At 36.4% G+C, this 20,878-nt stretch overlaps 1 protein-coding gene across 1 annotated transcript; it reads left to right on the plus strand.

Moving 5' to 3' along the window:
- Positions 1 to 11,309: 11,309 nt before the first annotated feature.
- LOC137397635 (G-protein coupled receptor dmsr-1-like) lies at positions 11,310 to 12,692 on the plus strand. The gene has a single exon (XM_068083961.1). The coding sequence runs from the start codon at positions 11,310 to 11,312 to the stop codon at positions 12,561 to 12,563; it is 1,254 nt and encodes a 417-aa protein (XP_067940062.1). The 3' UTR covers positions 12,564 to 12,692.
- The last annotated feature ends 8,186 nt before the right edge of the window (positions 12,693 to 20,878 follow it).

Consider the following 20,878-nt stretch of genomic DNA (forward strand, 5'->3'; position numbering starts at 1 on the left):
TCTAATTCATCTGGTACTTTCACAAAAAGACTATGGCTACATAAACTCTCATCTCTTGGGTATAATTTGCTAAGGCATCATTCCACGCGGCTTGCTATTTCTCACTTCACTATTATAACACGTTCATATCCTCGCGCTACAGCCACTCCCATACAACCTTCACCTTGTTCAACACCATGGATACTCTTGGAACAAAACCAAATTTTCTTACACAAACTTTTGATCAGTTAGCCACAAATCCACGGATAGCATTGCCATAGAGAAAAAACACTGGAGATGTGGAGTACTATGTCTATTGCACTACTATGTCTATTGTACTACTATGTCTATTAAATCAGCAGCTCAGAGTGTACTCCATCTTCATTGAAACTCTAGCCAGTAGATCTGGATGAAAAAGAGCAAGTATCGCATAGCCGGCAGCGAAGCAGGCAGCGATAAATTGATAGCAGCAATCAATTTGTATGTTGTTATACAGCGTAATAAACTTGCGCTTTTCCTGTTAACTTAAAACATGTTTTGCTGCCAGGATAGTGTAATCAAGATCCTGGTGATCAGTGTCAGCCAAGAGCCCCTACCTTCTAAACTGCAAAGAATAGTTTTGCTTTTTTTAAGGTTTCCTTTCTTGTAAAACCTTTGTTTTATAAAATGAGACTATTATAATAAAGTATACGTTCTTTATGATACATTTTTATCTTGCTTGGCAGGAGATAACATTTTTTGCATCATTAAACTAAAAATGTATTTGTAATTAAAAAAACATTTAAGAAGGTTATATTAATAAGACAGATGTATGCTCTTGTCATCAGGTTTTGAGAGTTGTCCAATTGCTGCCTGTCTACAGTCTCATCTCAAAAGTTTCAGATCTCAACAAGTCTTCCAGTTGTCAACAAGTCCTCCAGTTGTAGACAAGTCCTCCAGTTGTCAACAAGTGCTTCAGTTGTCTGCAAGGACTTGAGATGGTGGCAATCCATACAAGGCATGCATCCTGCATCTCCATGACAGCTTACATGTACATTGTTATGTTCATTAATTCCCTCTGATGAGGCAAATTGGGCCTGTGATTATAGGGAGTGAACATATACTCACTATAAGCTTGGCAACATAAATACATATACTTACATTCACTTGCCCTGACAAAGATCTAATACATATGTATGTTTTACTATAAATGTAGATTTGAACCTACCACTCCAGTAAAGTTTTAGTTGTTTCTCTATAGATGTTGCTCATATTCTTAGTCTTTTTATTATTAATATTATCATCATTATTATTGTTACTAGCTGATTTTTCTCAGCTCTTTGTCTGGTAGTATACTAGTATTCGGTAACGTCCCCTCCCCCAGATACCCGGTACTTCCGTAACATTCTTGGCGACCTCAACAGAGCAACAAACTGTTCTTTGCCTATCTCCTTTCTTCCCATGTCTAACTTCCCTAATTCCTTCCTAATGCCACCACCCTTTGTGCTTCAAACACAACAGGTATCACACTTATTGAAATCTTCCACAGTTTCCCTATCTCTTTAGCCAGCTCCTGGTACTTATCTCTCTTTTCTCTTTCTTTTTTTCCACTCTTTTATCACCAGGCACAGCAATATCTACCACCCACACATGATGTAGTTCTTTATCTAGCACCAATATATCTGGTCTCCTTGCTTGTATTATATGGTCTGTTCATATGGTAAAATCCCACAGCGCTTTTGCCTTGAAGTTCTCTACAACTTTTTCTGCCACCTAGTCGTACTAGTTCTTTGAATGTGGTAGTTCATACTTACAACTTAAGTTCCAATGTACAAACTGTACAACCTTATCATGCCTCTTACATTCACACTGAACAAGTTTTCTACACTCAGTATGTGAAATATAGTTTCATCTCTCTCATTGCACCTACTGCATTTTGGTGTTCCTTTTTGCTTTCTTATATTGATTTTTTGCCATCTTATAGGGTGACAAAAAATCTTGGTCTTATGTTGCAGTTATCAGTCTCTCAGTTTCTTTTTTCATAAAACCATTATTTATACACTTGTAGCAATTCTCTTCTCTATAATTCTTCATCAGTTTGTGGTATTGTCCATGCAGAGCCTTTTCAGACCAATCTTTCTAATTTTCTTCCTTGATTTCATTGTTGTACTCCTGTTTGTTGCTGTTTGGTTTTAGTGCCTTCAACAGTTTGTTTTACCCCTTGTTTTCATCTTTGATCTAATCCTACAATCCATGCTTTTTAGTTTGTATCGTCACCTCTACTGATCTCAGTCCTCTCCCACCCTGAGTTTAAGATTATAAGAGTTTAAACAATGATGTCATAGCTAGTTAGCTGCGGCGGGGAAATGCCATACTTCCGATTGATAACAAACATATTACTGAGACACTAACTTTCCCCTTAATTCCAAAAATCCACTTCAAAAAGTAGCTAGGGTTACTTATCCACAACAATTCTACTTTTTCATTTTTTATTTGGTTGGTGATTCCCATATATTAGAAGTTTTCGTTTTCTAAATGTTAAAAAAACTCCAAAATTGTACAGCAAATAATTGGTGAAATCCACTTTTTGAATAATAATTAATTTTTTAATTATTTTTAGAATTTAAACTTCTCTGTTAGTTTAGACTAATATAAAAGTCTTCCAGTCAATATTTATTTTTAGCACTGGTACTAAGCTTTAAAAAGCGTAAGAAAATTTCAGCTCAATGCAAGGCTTAATATAAAACGATGTTTATATGATTGTCTATACTCTTCTATGTTCTACTCATCTCCCACCCTCACTTCTTGCTAAGTTCAGTCATGTGACCCTAGCTCTGGGATGTAATGTTCTATTCATAGTCACCAGCTGTCTTGTCTTTCTGTACATTTCTTTTAGCTCTTCTTGTGTCCAACTTGTATCCTACCAGTGCGTGTTCAACTTGTATCTCACCAGTGTATCTGCCCAGTGTATCTCACCAGTGCATCCTACCAGTGTATCTCACCAGTGCATCTCACCAGTGTATCTGCCCAGTATATCTCACCAGTGCATTCTACCAGTGTATCTCACCAGTGTATCTCACCAGTGTATCTCACCAGTGTATCTCACCAGTGTATCTCACCAGTGCATCTCACTAGTGTATCTCACCAGTGTATCTCACCAGTGTATCCCACCAGTGTATCTCACCAGTGTATTTCACCAGGGTATCCCACCAGTGAATCTCACCGGTGTATCCCATCAGCGTTTCTACAGCCACTGCCCACACGTTAATTGCTTTGATTGTATTCTCTCCATGCAGTTTCAATTCTAGAATCAGCTTTGTTCTCCTTCTACCTATATTCTCTTGTCATTTGTACCTTCATTTCTTTCATATTGATGTCATATTTTTCTAAGATTTATAAGTATTTTTATCAATATTTTTAGGTCTTTCATCATCTTTCAATCAGGCAACCGTATACTATTGTCCTCTTCTCTTTTTCTCTTTTCATCATCAATGTAGCACACTTCTGTACTACAAACAGCATTCTGATGTCTTCTGTATATATCCTTCCTGCCTGCACTAGGAATTCTAGATCATTTTTTGTCTTACAAAATAGGTTCAAGTATAACAAGTGATTAATCTTATAAGATTGAGATCTACATCATTGTTATTATTGTTTTTATTGTTAATCTTATTCTTATTGTTACACCAGAACCCTGGTTTCTGCTCCCACTCTTTGTCACATAATGCTAGATACTTTCTTATAGGTATTAACCTTCGGGTATTTTAACGAGGCAAATATACAAGTTCCGTAAAATATTTTACAAATTTATGTAGTCTCGTTTTTCGGATTTTTGAAGGCAATTTTGATGAGCATCTTGCTTCAAACAAGTATTCATGTAAATCTGAAAAACTACAGTGAAATTTAATATAAAGAGATGTCTGCTCCTTTCAAGGATGCTAGGAATGACTGAGAAGACAATTCTCACTTTTGTACATTGGAAATAGTACCAAATTGTCACCTGAGTTGTTATGAACTCTCTATGAAAGGGTCAAAGAATTCATTATCATGACTCCCATCCCATTATTATTTTTGAGCAAGCGCACTCAATCGTATGTTGATAATCCTCCTGCCATATAATTCTAAGTTTTCGAAGGCCCTTAGCAAGGCTTCCATTAATACTTCCGAATAGTTGATGCCATAATATAAATAAGCAGTAAAGTAAAGTAATGTCTGGCTATTTTGTTTTATGCCTGTTTACATACTCGTTTATCTAGGATACATGGGCCAGTCTGCAGCTATGGCTCCTTTTCTTTCAAACTTTTCTCATTTTTGCGTCAGTTTTTAAATTTGGCCTAGTTTTTAACAAACATAGGTTTTCTAGCTATACACACCTACAACGGAGTTCCAAAATAGCTGTTGTCTGTGCCTCTGATTATGGGAAAGTTTTCACGAAGCCTATGACTAGCCCTAGGAGTTAGTATAAGATGGTGTAGAGGTTACTTTGGTGTAGGTACAAGATGGTGTAGTTCATGGTGAGATACTCTCCCTAGTAGTTCACCTTGTACTACTAGAGAGAGGCTATCCATGAAAGATTCACACTTCTATATAATATATATTATAATTATATATTATAATTATATAATATAATATATATAACCAACCTTTCAGGGTTCAGCTGTATGTACTTCCTTCTGAAGCTGACTTGAAACTGCCATCACCTGGTTTATCTTAAGGTGCATGTACAGGTAGACTGCCACTGCAGGGAACATAGAGTCAAGTGACTCAAGCGTAAGGAATCATTGAGTGCGCACCTTGTTTTGAAAACATATTTTTCTAAGCTTACAGGAAAGCTCTCTCCATTTCTCTCACCATTTCTCTCTCCATTATTCTCTCCATTTCTCTCTCCATTTCTCTCTCCATTTCTTTCCATTTTTCTCTCCATTTTTCTCTCCATTTTTCTCTCCTTCTCTATTACCCTGTTTTTTTCTGTTACCATCTCCTCTAGCCTCTTTTGTTTCCTCATCTTCTTTATCACTTTTTCATCTGTTTTTTTTTCTTTCTCGCAGTCACTCTCTCACCTCCTTCATCCCTCTCTCTCACTCTCTTACCATCTCAACCTCACTTTGTTTTTTCACCTTCTCTCTCATTTTTTTCTCTCTCTCACTTAACCTCACTCTTTCTCACTCTTTTTCAGTCTGTATTTTACCTTCTGGTGTACATTTGCTAGCGAATAACATTCATCTGACCCTCTGCTACCTAGAAGTGCTGTCAAACCCCTCACACCAAATTTCATAGTTTCATTTAAGAGATACCACATAAGATGCAGAGCAATAAAATGGAGGCATTTACTACCTATTCTGTTTTTATATCAGCTGGTCAAATTTATCAGGTCTTCGCAAACTGAAGTGGCATATGGACACGACATTTACTCAAATAAACTTTTCTTTGCAAATAACAGACTAACTTTTAATGTTCTTTAAAAACTAATGGTATATACATAAGCAGGCATGCATGATAGATATAATAGACACCGAATCTTAATGATTGTGTTAGGAAATCCTTGGCAACTCTTGACAGATAATTGATGACTTGAAATGTGAACTGAGAAGACACGTGCTTGAAGCATTAGGAGTCTAAATAATTTACTTCTGTAGGTAATTGCTAAGTGAAATGTCATTGAGTATGTAACACCGGCTGAAGATGAGCTTTACACCTCTCCGTTACAGCCAGCCAGAGTGTGAGACAGAAATCTCAGTTGCTAACCAATCAGTTGCTTAGAAAATCAATAGACGGCTGATTGTTGGAGGAGATAATTAACTGTAGAGCTTTCCAATCAGGTAATGTTTTTCTTGAACAAACATCAAGGTATAGGCTTTCTCATATCAGTTTCATTTCATTTCACTAGGAATTGGCGGATTAATGAGGAGTGGAGAGAGAAAAGGTTTCTAACAGCGGTATCAAGGTTGTGAAGTGTCGCACTGAAAAACAAAGAAGGAACTAACCCAGGTAATGTCTTACAGTGAGTCAATGCTACATCTTTTTTATAATAATTGTGGTGGTGTGTTGTGGTTGGAGTCGAATTGAGAAGGTGCAGGAAGAGGCTTACAAGCCTTTCATCTTCCAGAAGCATACTCCGCTATATTTCTAATACAAATATATTGAATTTTGTTCATAAAGCTAAAAAATTTATCAGTAAATTTTTTTCTAAATCTATGGTTATTTGAAAAAAATGTCTATTTTTTACTTAAAACTGCATGTAACTGCAAACACTATTGATTTGATATTCCTCAGCCATGAACCGTTTACCTTGGGACAAGTTTTGGTTGAAAGCAAGGAACATGGTGAATGCTGATTTTTTACATATGTTGGGAAGGATTAGGATTACCCACAGTTTTTTGAGTTTCTGTACAATGAAAAGAAAATTAGACAATTACAGCGATATATGTAACATAACAAGAATGATGATAAGAACATTGAGTATTGAAGAGAATGTTATCGGCTGATTGGAGTGCTTTGGAATTCATAACGAATTATATTATACCTCGCAGAGACAGTGTTATATACCGGCAAATGTTTTATTCATTTCTCTCTCATGAGAATAGAATAATGTTGACAAAAAAGACCAGCCCAATCATAACAAAATTAAAAGTAACTCTCAATGTCTATTGTAGTTACCGCTAAAAGGCATTTCACGGAACCCGCATAGGCTCAGTATTGTAGGGACACAGAGGCTGGACAATATCAGAGCTTGTTTTGCCACTGTCAGCAGGTAAAGTTGAAGGGTTAATGTTTTCATCTAACTGTGGCGCCTGAGGCTAGCCCTTGGTTCCTTTGATGGTAAAAATCAATTTTGTATATAAAAGGAGTTTCAGCATCCATATTTAGCTATTTAAAGAAAATAGTACGTTTAGTGACATCAGCTAGCTGTCTGGACAACGAATAGACGGTGTAATTAAAAGTGCATATTAATGAAAGTAGTATTTAGAAAATGGAATTATATTCTCAAAACATTAGGCTGCTAGAGATCTAAATAGGTTGCACGAAAGATGGCGCAATAACAAAAGTGTCACTTCAAGACCCTTCTGTAGCCCTGGGACCTGACCGGTTTCGATCTTTTTCGCCGAGCAGTTGAATGCTCGTTACATCTGCATATAAAGTATAAAGAACCAGGGTAATAATGTATTTCGTTTAAAATTATTAGTTAATAAGCTAAGGTGAGAAAGCGAGAAATAATGAGTATAGATGGTGTGAGAGATGTGATGTCACAGGTTAGTTGCTATCATTTGCTCTAATTATTTTGTTGCGCTATTGATCTGTGACGCGCTGTCTGCTGGCTGGTTATCATTATAATATACTAAGTATGGGCCAGTAGGTTTACAAAGCCCGACACACCTTACCCAATCGCGTGAAACGTCAGCTGCAACATTAACCTGCGAACGCTTAGCATATTTAGGCAGCGGTAGGAGGTGCTCAGAACGAGCTGCTCTACAGAGAGACAGCGTGTATACAAGTGAGTGGAGGTGTGGATAGGAAAATGACAGGTAGACGCTGTCAGTAACCATTTATCAGATTAGCTAAAAAGAATGCACAAAACTCCATTTGAGTGTGTCAATAGCTAACCAACTTGAAGAGAGGACCAGTAGCACTATCAGCCAGGTATGAAAGTTGGTGATTAGAAGGTAATATCAGATCTATCAGTTGCTTGAAATCTTTCAGTCAAAATTGACATTTAACTTCAAATTTGAGAATGCTGTAATTTTTTTTCCAAAAAAAATTTTACGTATCGGAACACACAAACGCCATTGACCTTTCACGCAAGTTTTGGCAGCCTGCCAGATGTCATTGACAGTGCCTTAATTATACAAGAAAACTCCTCCAAATCTTGAATGGAGAAAAAAGGCTCCAGGAAAAGTGGCGGAGGCCTGTTAAGGCTCCACATCAAGCAATCATAAGCACTAGCTAAAGGGGTATTTTAAAATCTTCATTTCATAAAGACGAGATCTTAAGAAAATTATCCATAATCCATATTGAATTTACGCGCTTAATAACACTCTCTTCCAAGTACTACAACACCAAAGGGGAATGTTAAGGGTGCCTGGTAAGCTCACTACACTCAGTTTAAAGTTGAACACCAATTATTAGATTCAATCCGCTTCTCTTGTGTTTTTTTCTATTAATATGGTATAGCTTGGATAGAATGCTGACCGAAAAGTTTGATTTTTGCATTATCGCTGCTGTCTCAGTAGGCCATACACTCTCACATCTTCTCAACAGATCTTAGATGAATCTGACACGCTCTTCTCTTCATTAGTAATGAAATGTATGGTTATGTAAAAGTTATTGCTGTTGGTATAGTATAAAAATGCTATTTTATTGTATTACTTTATAAACATCACATAAATGAGAATGTACAAACAACACGAGTGAGTGTTTGAAGAACAGCAAACAATCAATGTCTGGTCTGCTGAACCTAAGAGATTTAGAGATGAACCTTCTCATATAAACCAGTGAAGGTTGTACATGTGAATACAGAGTTGTACAAGTATCAGTAGGTAATAATATATCTAATACTAGCGAATACATGCAGGCATTACAGAGCTAATGTTTGCCGTGAATGGTTGGAGTACTCGATAAGAACTGAAGTTTATTCTCCTCTCAACTCTTTCATTTTGATAACGCAAGTGATTGTCTCTGGCTGTTACACTCAATGCCTCTCGCTAGAGCATGTCACCTCTACACACAATTTCTATCCGTCCGTGGTCGGTAGATGTCTGAATGATCAATAGCTGTTCCTATGTACTATAATCTACATCTCTGAAATCTCTAGGTTCATATGCTGAATGAAAGAATGATAGGAATGTCTGCCTTTCCAGTAGAACTGAAGAATTTTATGTAGCGGATTTGGGTTGCTCTGTTATCAGCGCAACATGTTACAAACATACAGAGTCCAGTTATTTGCAAGTAATCACACGTTAGAGTGAAGGGTAGAAGGTAAGGCAGAAGGCAGAATGTAGAAGTGGGGTATGAGTATGTCGATGTAGATGGTTGCATTGAGGGGGAAGGATGAATGGATCTCGTGAAGGTGGTTACAGACGAAAGCCAAAAGTGTTGGCAAATCAACAAAACTACTCACAATGAATGATATCAGTGCTTAAAATGCCTGTACAGTTAAAATAGTGTGATCAAGTCTATAACTGATATAGTACAATCAAGTTTATAACTGATATAGTGCGATCTAATCTATAACTGATACAGTGCGATCTAGTCTATAGCTGATATAGTGTGATCCAGTCTATAACTGATATAGTGCGATCTAGTCTATAACTGATATAGTGCGATCTAGTCTATAACTGATATAGTGCGATCTAGTCTATAACTGATATAGTACAATCAAGTCTATAACTAATATAGTGTGATCAAGTCTATAACTGATACAGTACGACCTGGTCTATAACTGATACAGTATGATCAAGTCTATAGCTGATGTAGTATGATCTAGTCTATAGCTGATACAGTATGGTCTAGTCTATAGCTGATATAGTATTATCTAGTCTATAGCTTATATAGTATGATCTAGTTCATAGCTGATAGAATATGATATAGTTTATAGATAATATAGTATGATCTAGTACAGCTATGACCAAATGGCGGATCTAGATCCGGATCTGGATCTTTTTAGTTTTTTTGTGGATCTTTCAAGTTGGCTGTTAAAAAAGATTTTTGAAGTATTTTTTTAAAACTTGGTTTTAAAAAGATTTTTATAAACTTTTTTTAGATTGTTTTTGTAAGTTCATTGTATTCAGCAATAATTTTTGTGAAAAATATCATGAAACATAACTCATAAATACCGATCTTCATGAACATTAAGAGTTGCTGCAAATAGCAGTAAACCGCGTTTTGATAGTATTGTGAAGTCAAAGCCTTCTCATCATTTTTCTCACTGATATCAGACATGTTTATTACATCACATTCATTTACTGATTTTTAGTCAAATTAAATATATAAAAAGTGCTTTTAAATCGTATTTTACGCCTTGTCTTAAGATGTACACAAATAATTGCATGTTTATGTATAGTAAAAAAGAAAAATGCACATCTACAGCTTGTTGTGGATCTTTAATGTGTGTTGTGGATGTTTAATGTGTCAGATTTTGCTGTAACGGACCATGGCCAAAATCATTTGGCCATCCCTGATCTAGTATATAAGAGATATTGTATGATCAAGCACTAGCGCTCAATTGTTGAAAATATGCGACCTCTGCTTTGTGTCTGTATTATACCTATTTTTACTTTTTGTGCTAATGCATTTGCAATATAAAATTGGACAGAACTCTGAGGTACTTTTTACTCAATGCTTGCTGTTGGCGATTAAACTAGGCAGAATCAAAGACTTGCACAGTTATGCTATTGTACATACCGTAAAACATCTAATTGAGCGCCACCTTTATTTGAACACCACCTCTCATACACCACGCTTTAATTGAATGCCAATTCTAGTTGACCACCACTTTAAGATTTTATGATCTTTACGAACCCAGAATAGAAAGCGATCAGTAGAAAATTCTTTACAAAATGGTACTAATAGTTACTTGGTTACATCAATAATAATTAATTCTTGCATTGTTGCTGTTGTGGTTGCCATGGTTTTTGTGACGTGCCTGAGAAGATCAATTGTCACAATCATCAGAACTGCGATCTGATTCGAAGTCACTTAAGTCTAAATCTAGTCCATTGTCTTCAGATTTGTCTATGATTATGGTCTGATCTGAAGACTTTGAAACATTTTTATGAACGGCAAGAATAATCTTTAGGAACACCGTACGATGTCATAGCAGCCATTGTTACGGCTTATTAAAGTCTGGTTTTTAACTCCAAAGCTTTGTTGTTTTTTTAAACTTGGAAAGAATTAGTAACTAGTAACTAGTTATTAGTAACTGTATCCATCTAATGTTTTATTCAAATTAGTTCCTTGTTTAATTTGGTCTGATACTTTGACGAATATGAAAAACAGTCGAGCAAAGATGCTGAAGCTGATGGCATAAATGTCACTCTGCCCAAAGAAGAGGGCAAAATAGAGGTGACATTAATATCTCTTTGCCCTTTAGAAGGTTAAATTTATCTTGTAAAATTCTGATCAGCAAGTCAAAAAAATAAAGCGTCACCCTTTATTTGAACGTAGCCTCTAATGAAATGCTACTCTAAGGGAATGCTTAAAAATTACAGCGTCATGGCTCTCAAATGGAGGTTTTATGGTACATTAATTCACCATGGTTTCTATTTTATCTTAGCATATCAGACATTTAATATTGTTCCTATGCCTGATTTCAGAATTAAGTTTGGTTAAAGCTCTCAAGAAGTCCATCCAGCAGAATGAATGAATATTCTTCAGACTCATTCAACTGCACCTACGCGCCTCTAAATGATACGTGTGGTCCATCAGATGTAAGCGCTTTAGACCAGTACGCAGCTTCTTACGGATATGTAGCCCTCGTCATCTGCTCCCTAGGAATCCTCGGCAACATAGCGAACATCATTGTCTTGTCTCGCCCAAAAATGGCTTCATTTCCTATCAACTTTTTACTCATGATGATGGCTCTTTTTCACCTCTTGCTTTTAGTCATCTACTTGCCCAATGCCGTATATTTCCATATCATAGGCTATGAAACATATAAATTTCGCTATTATTCATATAAGCGTGTCTCGGCAGAATTCTTAAAAACTTCATTAATAATAGGTACATTCTTTCACACAACCGCCTTATGGCACACTATCGCTGTCGCATTCTTCAGGTGGCTGACTCTCGGTGTAAACAATGGAAAAGCTTACTGCACCATGAAGACAGTTCGCATCTGTTCTGCTGCTTTAATTCTTGCTAACGCTAGTTTTACTATACCATTCTGGATGAGCTATGAAGTTATCTGCTTTGTCCACAGTGATTGCTATTATAGCAATGTTACTTTTTGGACTGTTAGTTCAAAAGATGACAGTATAATACATTTATGGGCATACAGCGTGCTTGGAAAAACCCTACCATCTCTGCTGTTAACGTGCCTGACTATTCCTCTTGTCTGCATAATGAAGGCCCACGCGAGACACAAGAGAGATATGGTGAAAAGAGGATGCAACTCCCAAGACCTTAAAAAGCAGTACGACCAGCGCAGAACAACTGGCATGCTTTTTGCTGTTATGATGCTGTTTTTATGCATAGAATTACCTCATGGGATGTTTATGATTGCCCTGACATTTAATGACCAGCTGAATGGGATTTATACGTCTCTTGGTACCGTAATAGACACGGCCACAATATTGTCCTTTAGTGCCAGCTTCATTTTATACACAACAATGAGCAGGCTGTTTCGACGCACATTCTATGAATCCTTTTGCAAGGGCATAAGAGAGTCGCAGGGGTTTCACCAGCTCTCCACAGTCCTCACATCCATTAAGCAGTCGAGTACGCAAAAACGTTCAAGCAATTACGCTATGGTAAATGGAGATGATTTGAGGCAAGCTGCCTCTGACAACAGCAAAAGCAACCTATTGCACCCAGCTTCTCCTTTGCTGAGAGAAACTACACACAGCACATCGCTAGGCAGCAGTAGCTGCGGCATTACCGAGCATCTCTGAGCAACAGTGTACCAGCTCTAAGGAAAGTACCTTCTGTATGGCTTAGTATTTGTTCATAAACCTACCATAATATTTGTTGGCTCCCAACCACTAGCAACTTGTATATATTAAATCTCTATGGTTTAAACACCTCTAGATGTTTTTAATATGAGTTTCTATGGTTTCAATAGAACTCAGCATGGCTTGTAACACAATATTAGATGTTCCTGCAGTAACAACTGTTTGGAAGTAAGTGGCTTTCTTACTTGGAAAGGATAAGAAAAGTCAATATTTACCTACATTGTATCTTATATGCTGTAGAAACTGGGTCACTTGCATAGCCTACCTGTAATATTGTTACCCTGCAACAGTGGATATATTGTGCTAAATAATACTTTTATTATTATAATAATAGTATTACTATATATGCGTAAATTCATATTCTTGCATTAAAATGTGAAGATAAATATAAAATAACTTTCTTTGTTATTTATTGTATTGTTCTCAGCAACATATACTATTCATGTATTAAAAAACCACAAGTCACAAAAAACTCAGCAAACTTTTCATCTTTTAGTTCTTATGTTATAAGAGGTGGCGAACTGTAAGAGGTGGCATGCTGTAAGAAGTGACACATTGTAAAAATGGACTTGCTGTAAGAGATGACAGACTATAAGAGGTGACACACTGTAAGAGATGACACACTGTAAGAGGTGACACACAGTAAGAGGTGACACACTGTAAGAGGTGACACACTGTAAGAGGTGACACACTGTAAGAGGTAACATGCTGTAAGAAGTGACACACTGTAAGAGGTGACACACAGTAAGAGGTGACACACTGTAAGAAGTGACACATTGTAAGAGGTAATATGCTGTAAGAAGTGACACGCTGTAAAAGATGAAACACTGTAAAATGTGATACATTGTAAGAGGTGATATGCTGTGAGAGGTGACACATTGTAAAAGGTAACAAGCTGTAAGAGGTGACATGCTGTAAGAGGTGAAATACAGTGAAAGGTGGCATGCTGTAAGAGGTGACATGCTATAGGGAGTGACATGCTGTGAGAGGTGACATGTTGCAAAAGATGACAAACTGTAAGAAGTGACATGCTGTAAGAGGTGGAAAACTGGGTACGGTGCCCTCAGAGGCTGGGCGTGTTTTAAGAGCCATTCTTGCGCTAACAACATCTCTGTGATCTTAGCTAGACGTGTCCGAGCTTTGTGGCAAGAAAACCAACATGACTGAAGACATATCCAGTTGCAGCAAGAGATTCAAGGTTGGATACATTTTTTTAGAATCAAATGGCAGCCCCCTATTCGTAGGTCCGGTGCTTTAGACCACTAGGCCTCGGCTGTTTCCGTGACAAGCTGTAAGAGACGACGCGCTATAAAAGGCAATATGAGGCACATAACTTTGTGAATAGAACTGCTTCTCCAGTTATCTTTATTACCCTTGCCAAAGACCTGCCATAACGATACAGTAACGACAGCTTCAAGGGCATAGACAGTGAAAGGCAATACTTGAACTCTCTTTTGCAAGAGGTAATTGATTGTCTTGTTATCAGAGCCTCAAGAGCTCTGTACACTTAAAGATTTCCGTCTAACAGAAAAACATACTTACAAGAGAGCTTATAGGGCAAGCGATCAATTTACTTGCATAATGATCAAGTGGATTGTCATCTTGGAAGTAGTTTGATATATAGTGACCGTGGTGAAAGCGGTGAAAGCTCGAGCAAACAAATCTAAGAAATATTAAAAGTTATAGTAGTGGTAGTTTGCTTACAATGTCCAAATCTGGAATATTTACATAAAAGTGCCACTGCCAGTAAAACATGAAAATTAAAAAGTTCCAGTTTTACAAATAAACTACAGAAAAGATCTCTCATTACATTAGGCTGAATACATTGAATTTGTAAGCCCATTACAGCTAGACTTCATTGTTTATGTTGTGTGTGCAGAGATATCAGAGGCACGGATGCCACGAGAAAAGTGAGCCGAGTTGACGTTTTGACATGAGTTAATCACTGCGTTTCCATGACACGCATAATTCGCAAATTGTAGTCAAACGCCTTGGTGTATGTAGATGTCCTTTGAATAATTTTTACAAAGCCCTTCGAGCTCTTCGTGCCAGTTGTTTCATTTATTAATGGTTTCATCAGCTACACGTATAAGCGTAACATATCCGAAAAATGTTTGATTTACAAGCAGTGCTCTTTAAAAGCAGAGCATCAGCCCCTCTGTTCCTAGTCAGCAAGAAAAATAAATAAGAAACAATATGACCATTAGATTGACATGGGATAGATATGGACTTTATCATCACCAGCCAACGTCATTCAAACAGAATAGACTAGGAGACAAAACAATAAAATAAAGAACAGTAAATAAACTGTAAGGCTTTCATATAAGAATATTCCAAGTCTAGTCTTGAAAGGAACTGTCATAATTTATCATGCTTCAATATTATAGTAACTGATATTTCTTGTTACAAGGCTACAAATATGACAAATAAAATGATGATTTGTATACAACAAAATATTCTCTTTATGATTTGGTGGTCTTGAAATTTTTAAATTAGTAAATTTGAAAATTTTTAAAACGAGCATTAGATGACACATGATTGCCGTAGTACCTGTACCCTTTCTACTCTTGCAACTTGTCTAACTCAGGTGCTACATAGAGGAAAGAGGGGGAGCGAAATGCCACTGAGGCTAGCTACATGTATTATACACACCGGCCTACTATCAGTTAGAGAACTTAGTCTAAAAGCTATTTGATATCAATACAGATACTTTGGTTTTTGAAGACATCTAAAAGACAGATTTGATGTATTACACCAGCAAATAAAGCCACTCAGTAAAATAGTGACAAAGCAGTTTTATACATGAATTTTTAAAATTTCATCATTAATGTTATTTTAAGATACCATATTTTAGCTATCAACTCGAGTTAAACAAAATGAGAGCGTATTTTAATGAATATGTTTTACTTTCCGAGGTTTTACATATTACAGTGACTTTAGAATAAAATACTGCCTTTCTTGCTAAAGGTACTCTATACATTAACTAAAGCTATGCTAAAACTTGGTGGACAAACAAATTTAAAAAAAATTTTTTAATACTGAGTACACAATATTTTGAATTCATGATCTGATCTAGTACCTAAACAAAGACTTGAAAACACATTTTACCTCATAGATTTTAATGGGGGTTTATGATATAGTGGCCTAACATCTCTTAATTTCTGTTTAAACTTAAAGTTTTTTATAATCTTATATGCAGTAATGCTTCAGTTAGCATGACTTATTATTCATTGCCTGAGGATTGCTTTAGTAGCAAGAGCAATATATTTTCAAAGTTTTACATAGATCAAATTTTAAAATAGTTGCCAGCGTACATTGTTTTATGAACGATGTTTTTTTAACTCGATGTATTTAAATTCAATTACACATTGCTAAGACAACTCTAAAGCATAGCTCCATGTAATATTTACATGAACAAACAGCATGAAAAAACTAATGCAATTATTTTACAAAGCAAACAAGTAAGAATTTATTAGAGAGATTAAAAATTTTCTCTAGTAATTGATATTCTATCATCTTGAGCCTTAGGACTGTTGACTGCTGCCAGCGGCAGCATAAGCAGCACAAGCAGCACTCAGCTATGAATAACTCGATTTCTCAGGTAGCTCTTAACTAGCAAGATGAAAAAACTTGGCATGGCCGCGAGTCAATCAACTCAACAAAGGACATTATCAGTACGCTGTCGATCCACACGCCTAGAACGCTGTATTCAAGAGACTTGATATGAATGCAGCATTAGTATCAGATTTTTCTATTTGAAGAGTAGAATCAATCAAGCATAAACAGTAAGAATAACAATAAGATAGCACTACCGAATATAGACTATCAGATGCCGTTGTAAATTATTTGTATGTTGGTTCAAAAACTAACTTTGCTTCACATCCCATTACATGTATAATCTAAGTTTATCCGCTGTATTGTCTGGCTGGTGTCTGTTCACATTCTCTGAAATGTTCATAAAAGTTTTTTCAACATTGTGTGTTTTTATAAACCGCTTTGACATAATACAGCAAACTGATTGCTGATATCTCCAATGTGTGCGCATTAACAACACATAGTAGGATGTCCTTTAACTTTAACCCAAATGCCTGCACTCCAACTAGTCATCATTCTAGCTCAGCTCTAGCAGCCTCATAACCCTCTAACTGCGCTAATGATAGCTTTCGTTATAAAACCTGAACAATATGGTCCATGTCCTTTCGAAGTCAGTTATTAAACAGCTGCTGTTGGTCACAAGTGGTAGTATTTAGCATGAACAATTGGCTAGATTCTTTGTGTTGTTTAAAGTTCAGAAAAAACCCATTAGAATGTTGGTCTACCAAGCTGAATGTCATGAGTTCGAATTCCGTAGGATACCATCTTTTTTGCCAACCGCCAACCATGGCTTCAGATGAGCAAACACGGCTTTTATTATAGAAAAAACTAGCTGAGCCTCCCGGCGTTGCCTGGGTATTAAAAATCAGTTTATAAACAATGAGAAGTAATGAGAGTTGCCTGCCAGTTGTTATTAACTTGGCACATTGCCAATAGAAAATTTGAATAAGCTTACTAATAAGAGCTACGGCTTCTAATGACATTATGTCATGATTTTGCATCATGACAGAAAGCGTAACGTATTTGCTGCCATATAGCGGCATATATTGCCTAGCAAATCTATCAAGATTGTGTGGCTTTGTTAGAAGGGCAGTTGGAGTGACAAATGGGAGGTTCCGATATCAAATCTTCTGCTTTACGAATTCTTTATTTGGAGATTTTAATTGCTATAGCTGGACAAGCTTTCACACATATACACATACACAGAAACTTTGAGAAATATATATATATAGATTATAGATGATGTGTGTGAGGCGTTGTACCAGCTGTTCTATTTGGACGAGTAAAATATGTAGTGTCTATTTCATAAACTTAGAAGCTCTATCAGGAGCTCTACAAAAACTGATACAGCCCATAAGAAAAACCGGTCATAATTTCGATAATATTTATTTTCTATTTCATATTTCTATGAACAAATAGATCATATTAATTTCTTTAAAGAAGTTGTTTACTCATAACCAGCGCTGTCAGCATGAGGATTTTAATCATAATGGGCAGACAATTTTGTACAATCATTTGCAACATCAATTTTTTCATCGAAGTTGACAAAGTAGCTTTGGTAAGTTTTTAGTTTGTTAACTCAACAATATAAACACATTTCATATAAAGTAAAACAAGGTTATATCCAACTCTGGTAGACAGCTGAAAGAATCTGACATAGCACTAGTTCACTCTAGCCAACTCTAGTAAATACAGCTTTTCTACTTAGGTGTTTTATGTGAATACCTTGTATCTACATGCATATTATTTAATGTGATTCAAATTTTTACTGTATTTCATTTGGTGACAAATACAGATCTAAACAATTGATTTAATTTGTAAATATTTTAAAAGAAAACTAGAAAAAGAAAATGGCATCGTACAATCAAATAAGGTAAGCCGATGATTGCCAAAATCAGTACTTTATGAAAGGTTGGTGTGTGGCTCTATGGGAGGAGTCAAAGAAGACTCATGGAAGGAGTCTACACATTCAGCTTAATTGTAAATTTATGACAGACCGAAAATTAAAATATGTTTTGAGTAGCCAGACTGTCATTTTATCCTAAAGCATTTTTACCGAGTCACATTAGATTAGCACACTTCATTTCATTAGGTTTGTGTGGCTTTGGTGAAAGGAGTTGTCTTGTCTTAGATCAGACAACTCATGTGCCATGCCAATTACCAAAGAAGCTTTCATTTTTTTTTACTGAAATCAGTCCTTATACATGAAGTTGTGTAATTTTTTTGCAATGTGTATGCTATGCAATCCTATTGATCTAGGATGGTTAAAATTTGCTATCCTGATTGGCCGGCTCATCCTGGCCCCCTCATCGGTCCTCGATGATGCAATTGCAATGCAACTACTTTTCAAAGCCACTTGTTGGGATGTTAAGGTTGGTGTTCATTTTCTGCACTAAAAGTGTAGTGACTATGTAGGTGTTTGATAAAAATACACACGAGTACCAAATTCCTGAATAAAGGAGTAACTATGTACACAATAGTAGTTGATGAAGTTTTCTAAATACCCAAATCCAAACTGATTAGGTTAAATGTACTAACATTCTAATTATACCGCCAGCTAGACTAGGGTTTTTTCCAAATCAAAGAAGGGAGAAAAAGCTTTCTAAGGAGCCGCAATAAACTTTTCAGAGGCCACAGGGTATGCTGACATATTTAATACAGAAAAGGAGTTGTCTGTTCGGGTAGGTCTCCAAATCACCCAGCAAATGAGATTTTCAAAGCCATGTGATTTCACAAAGTCAAGGCCATCAAGCACACAGCTGTAGATTGCAAACTAAAAGCTGGTAAGTAGTACACAAACGTATGTGTTTTCATATCAATGGATTTTTAATTTTCCCTGTTGTTACTCTTGTTGGACAGCTCAGTGCCTTTCGTTGCCAGAACGCTCTCAACTATCAGTAGAAGAGAAGTTATGATAAAGGCTTGGAAGAGAAATTACAAAATATAATCTAAGGAAAATAATCTGACTGTGCAATCGAGCATGCAACATACATGTAGGTACATGTAGGTACATGTACGTACATGTAGGTACATGTACATACATGTACCTACGTGTACTTGCATGTAATTTCTGTATGTCCATGTGAAAACCTTTCTTTTTTTAACATTAATGCATTTTAGGAAAATGACAGCCGAGAAAAATGAAAATACCAAAAAAAGACAGGCATACCTTCGATACAGATTACATCAACTTTTAATTTATACAGTTCAACTCACAAAAGTTTCACCCGGAGCGTGAAACTTTTGTGAGTTGAACTTTTGTGGAGCTTGACTCAACAAGTGAACAGAAACAAAAAACTTTGATTTGAACATCTTACGAAGTTAGCATGCTTATTGCAAAAGCTAAGAAAACGCAGACTGTTGGTGAGGAGCAAGTGAAGCCAGCTGCTCTCTTAATGGCCAGAAGCATTCTTGATGGGAGGCCGACAAGCAGCGAGATCTAGTGCTTCTGTCAAACAATACGGTGCAAAAAATGATAGCAGGAATTGGAGATATCAGAAAACAGCTCGTCAATGAAGTCAAAGATGTATTATTTAGTTTATTAGCAACTCAAGTTGACAAGTCGATTTGTGTTGCTTAAATCTCGCAGCTAATTTGCTTTGTGCGATATGCTGCCAGTGCAGGCATTAACAAATATATGCTATTTTGGGAGCCTCTTGCAACGGACACAAAAGCAGCAGATGTAAAGAAAAAGACCTTGGCTTTTTGTGGCTGAAAGCATGCCATGGGGCTGTGCTTGTGGTGTTTGCACAGATGGTGCTTAAGCAATTTTTGTGTCTAGTAGTAGCTTGCAGTCTCTGGTTCCAAGCGAAGCACCCAAATAGATAGGGCTTCACTGCATGATACACCAACAAGCACTGGCTTCCATGACACCTTCAGATGACCTTCAAGATCTGAATTATGTAATAAAGGGTGTCTAACATGTAAAGGGAAGTGATTTAAATACCAGGTTATTTAAGCAACTTGGTGTCGCTATGAATGCCGATCATACAGCTTTGCTATTTCACACAAAGTTATTTTAGCTTTCTAAGAATAATGTTGTAACCACATTGTCTGAGCTAAAGAAGGAACTCCAGCTATTCATCTATCTGCTCTATTAATTCTGTCCTGCCTCACTACAATAAGGCCATATTTAGACTCCTCTGTTATGTTACTCTGTATCATGTTATCATTATCATTCTTTTCTATCGGTTTTAGAAAGCGAATATAATGATATAATATTAAGGAGCTTTATCAATACTACCTGCTAATATACCTAGCATCTATAAACACTACACCATGTATAGGGAAAGAGCCTCTTGAGCATGAGTAAACGTATTCGACACATCAATTTAAATAATGACAAGTAATATAAGAGACAGCATTCATTGATAATAGAAATGAATTTGGTGTTGAGGCTGCAGGGGTTGTTAATGGAGCCGTGTAGATTGAAGACAAGTTCAAAATAAATTTTTTCTGTAGCAACAGGCCTGTCTAGTTGATATATTCTAGCATCTGGTTCTGTAAATTTGAAATGCCAAGACCAAGAAAATACTATTATCCAATACTGTCAAATGCGATAAAGGCTTTGAAAATTGAAAATATGATACTCAAGACAGAAGGCGGAGTCTCAGTTCCAGAAGCTGTCAGAGTTGGTGGCTGTGCAAACATTAAAGTTCAGG

The sequence above is a fragment of the Watersipora subatra genome, chromosome 1 (genome assembly GCF_963576615.1).
Source record: "Watersipora subatra chromosome 1, tzWatSuba1.1, whole genome shotgun sequence".
Classification (NCBI taxonomy): Eukaryota; Metazoa; Bryozoa; class Gymnolaemata; order Cheilostomatida; family Watersiporidae; genus Watersipora; species Watersipora subatra.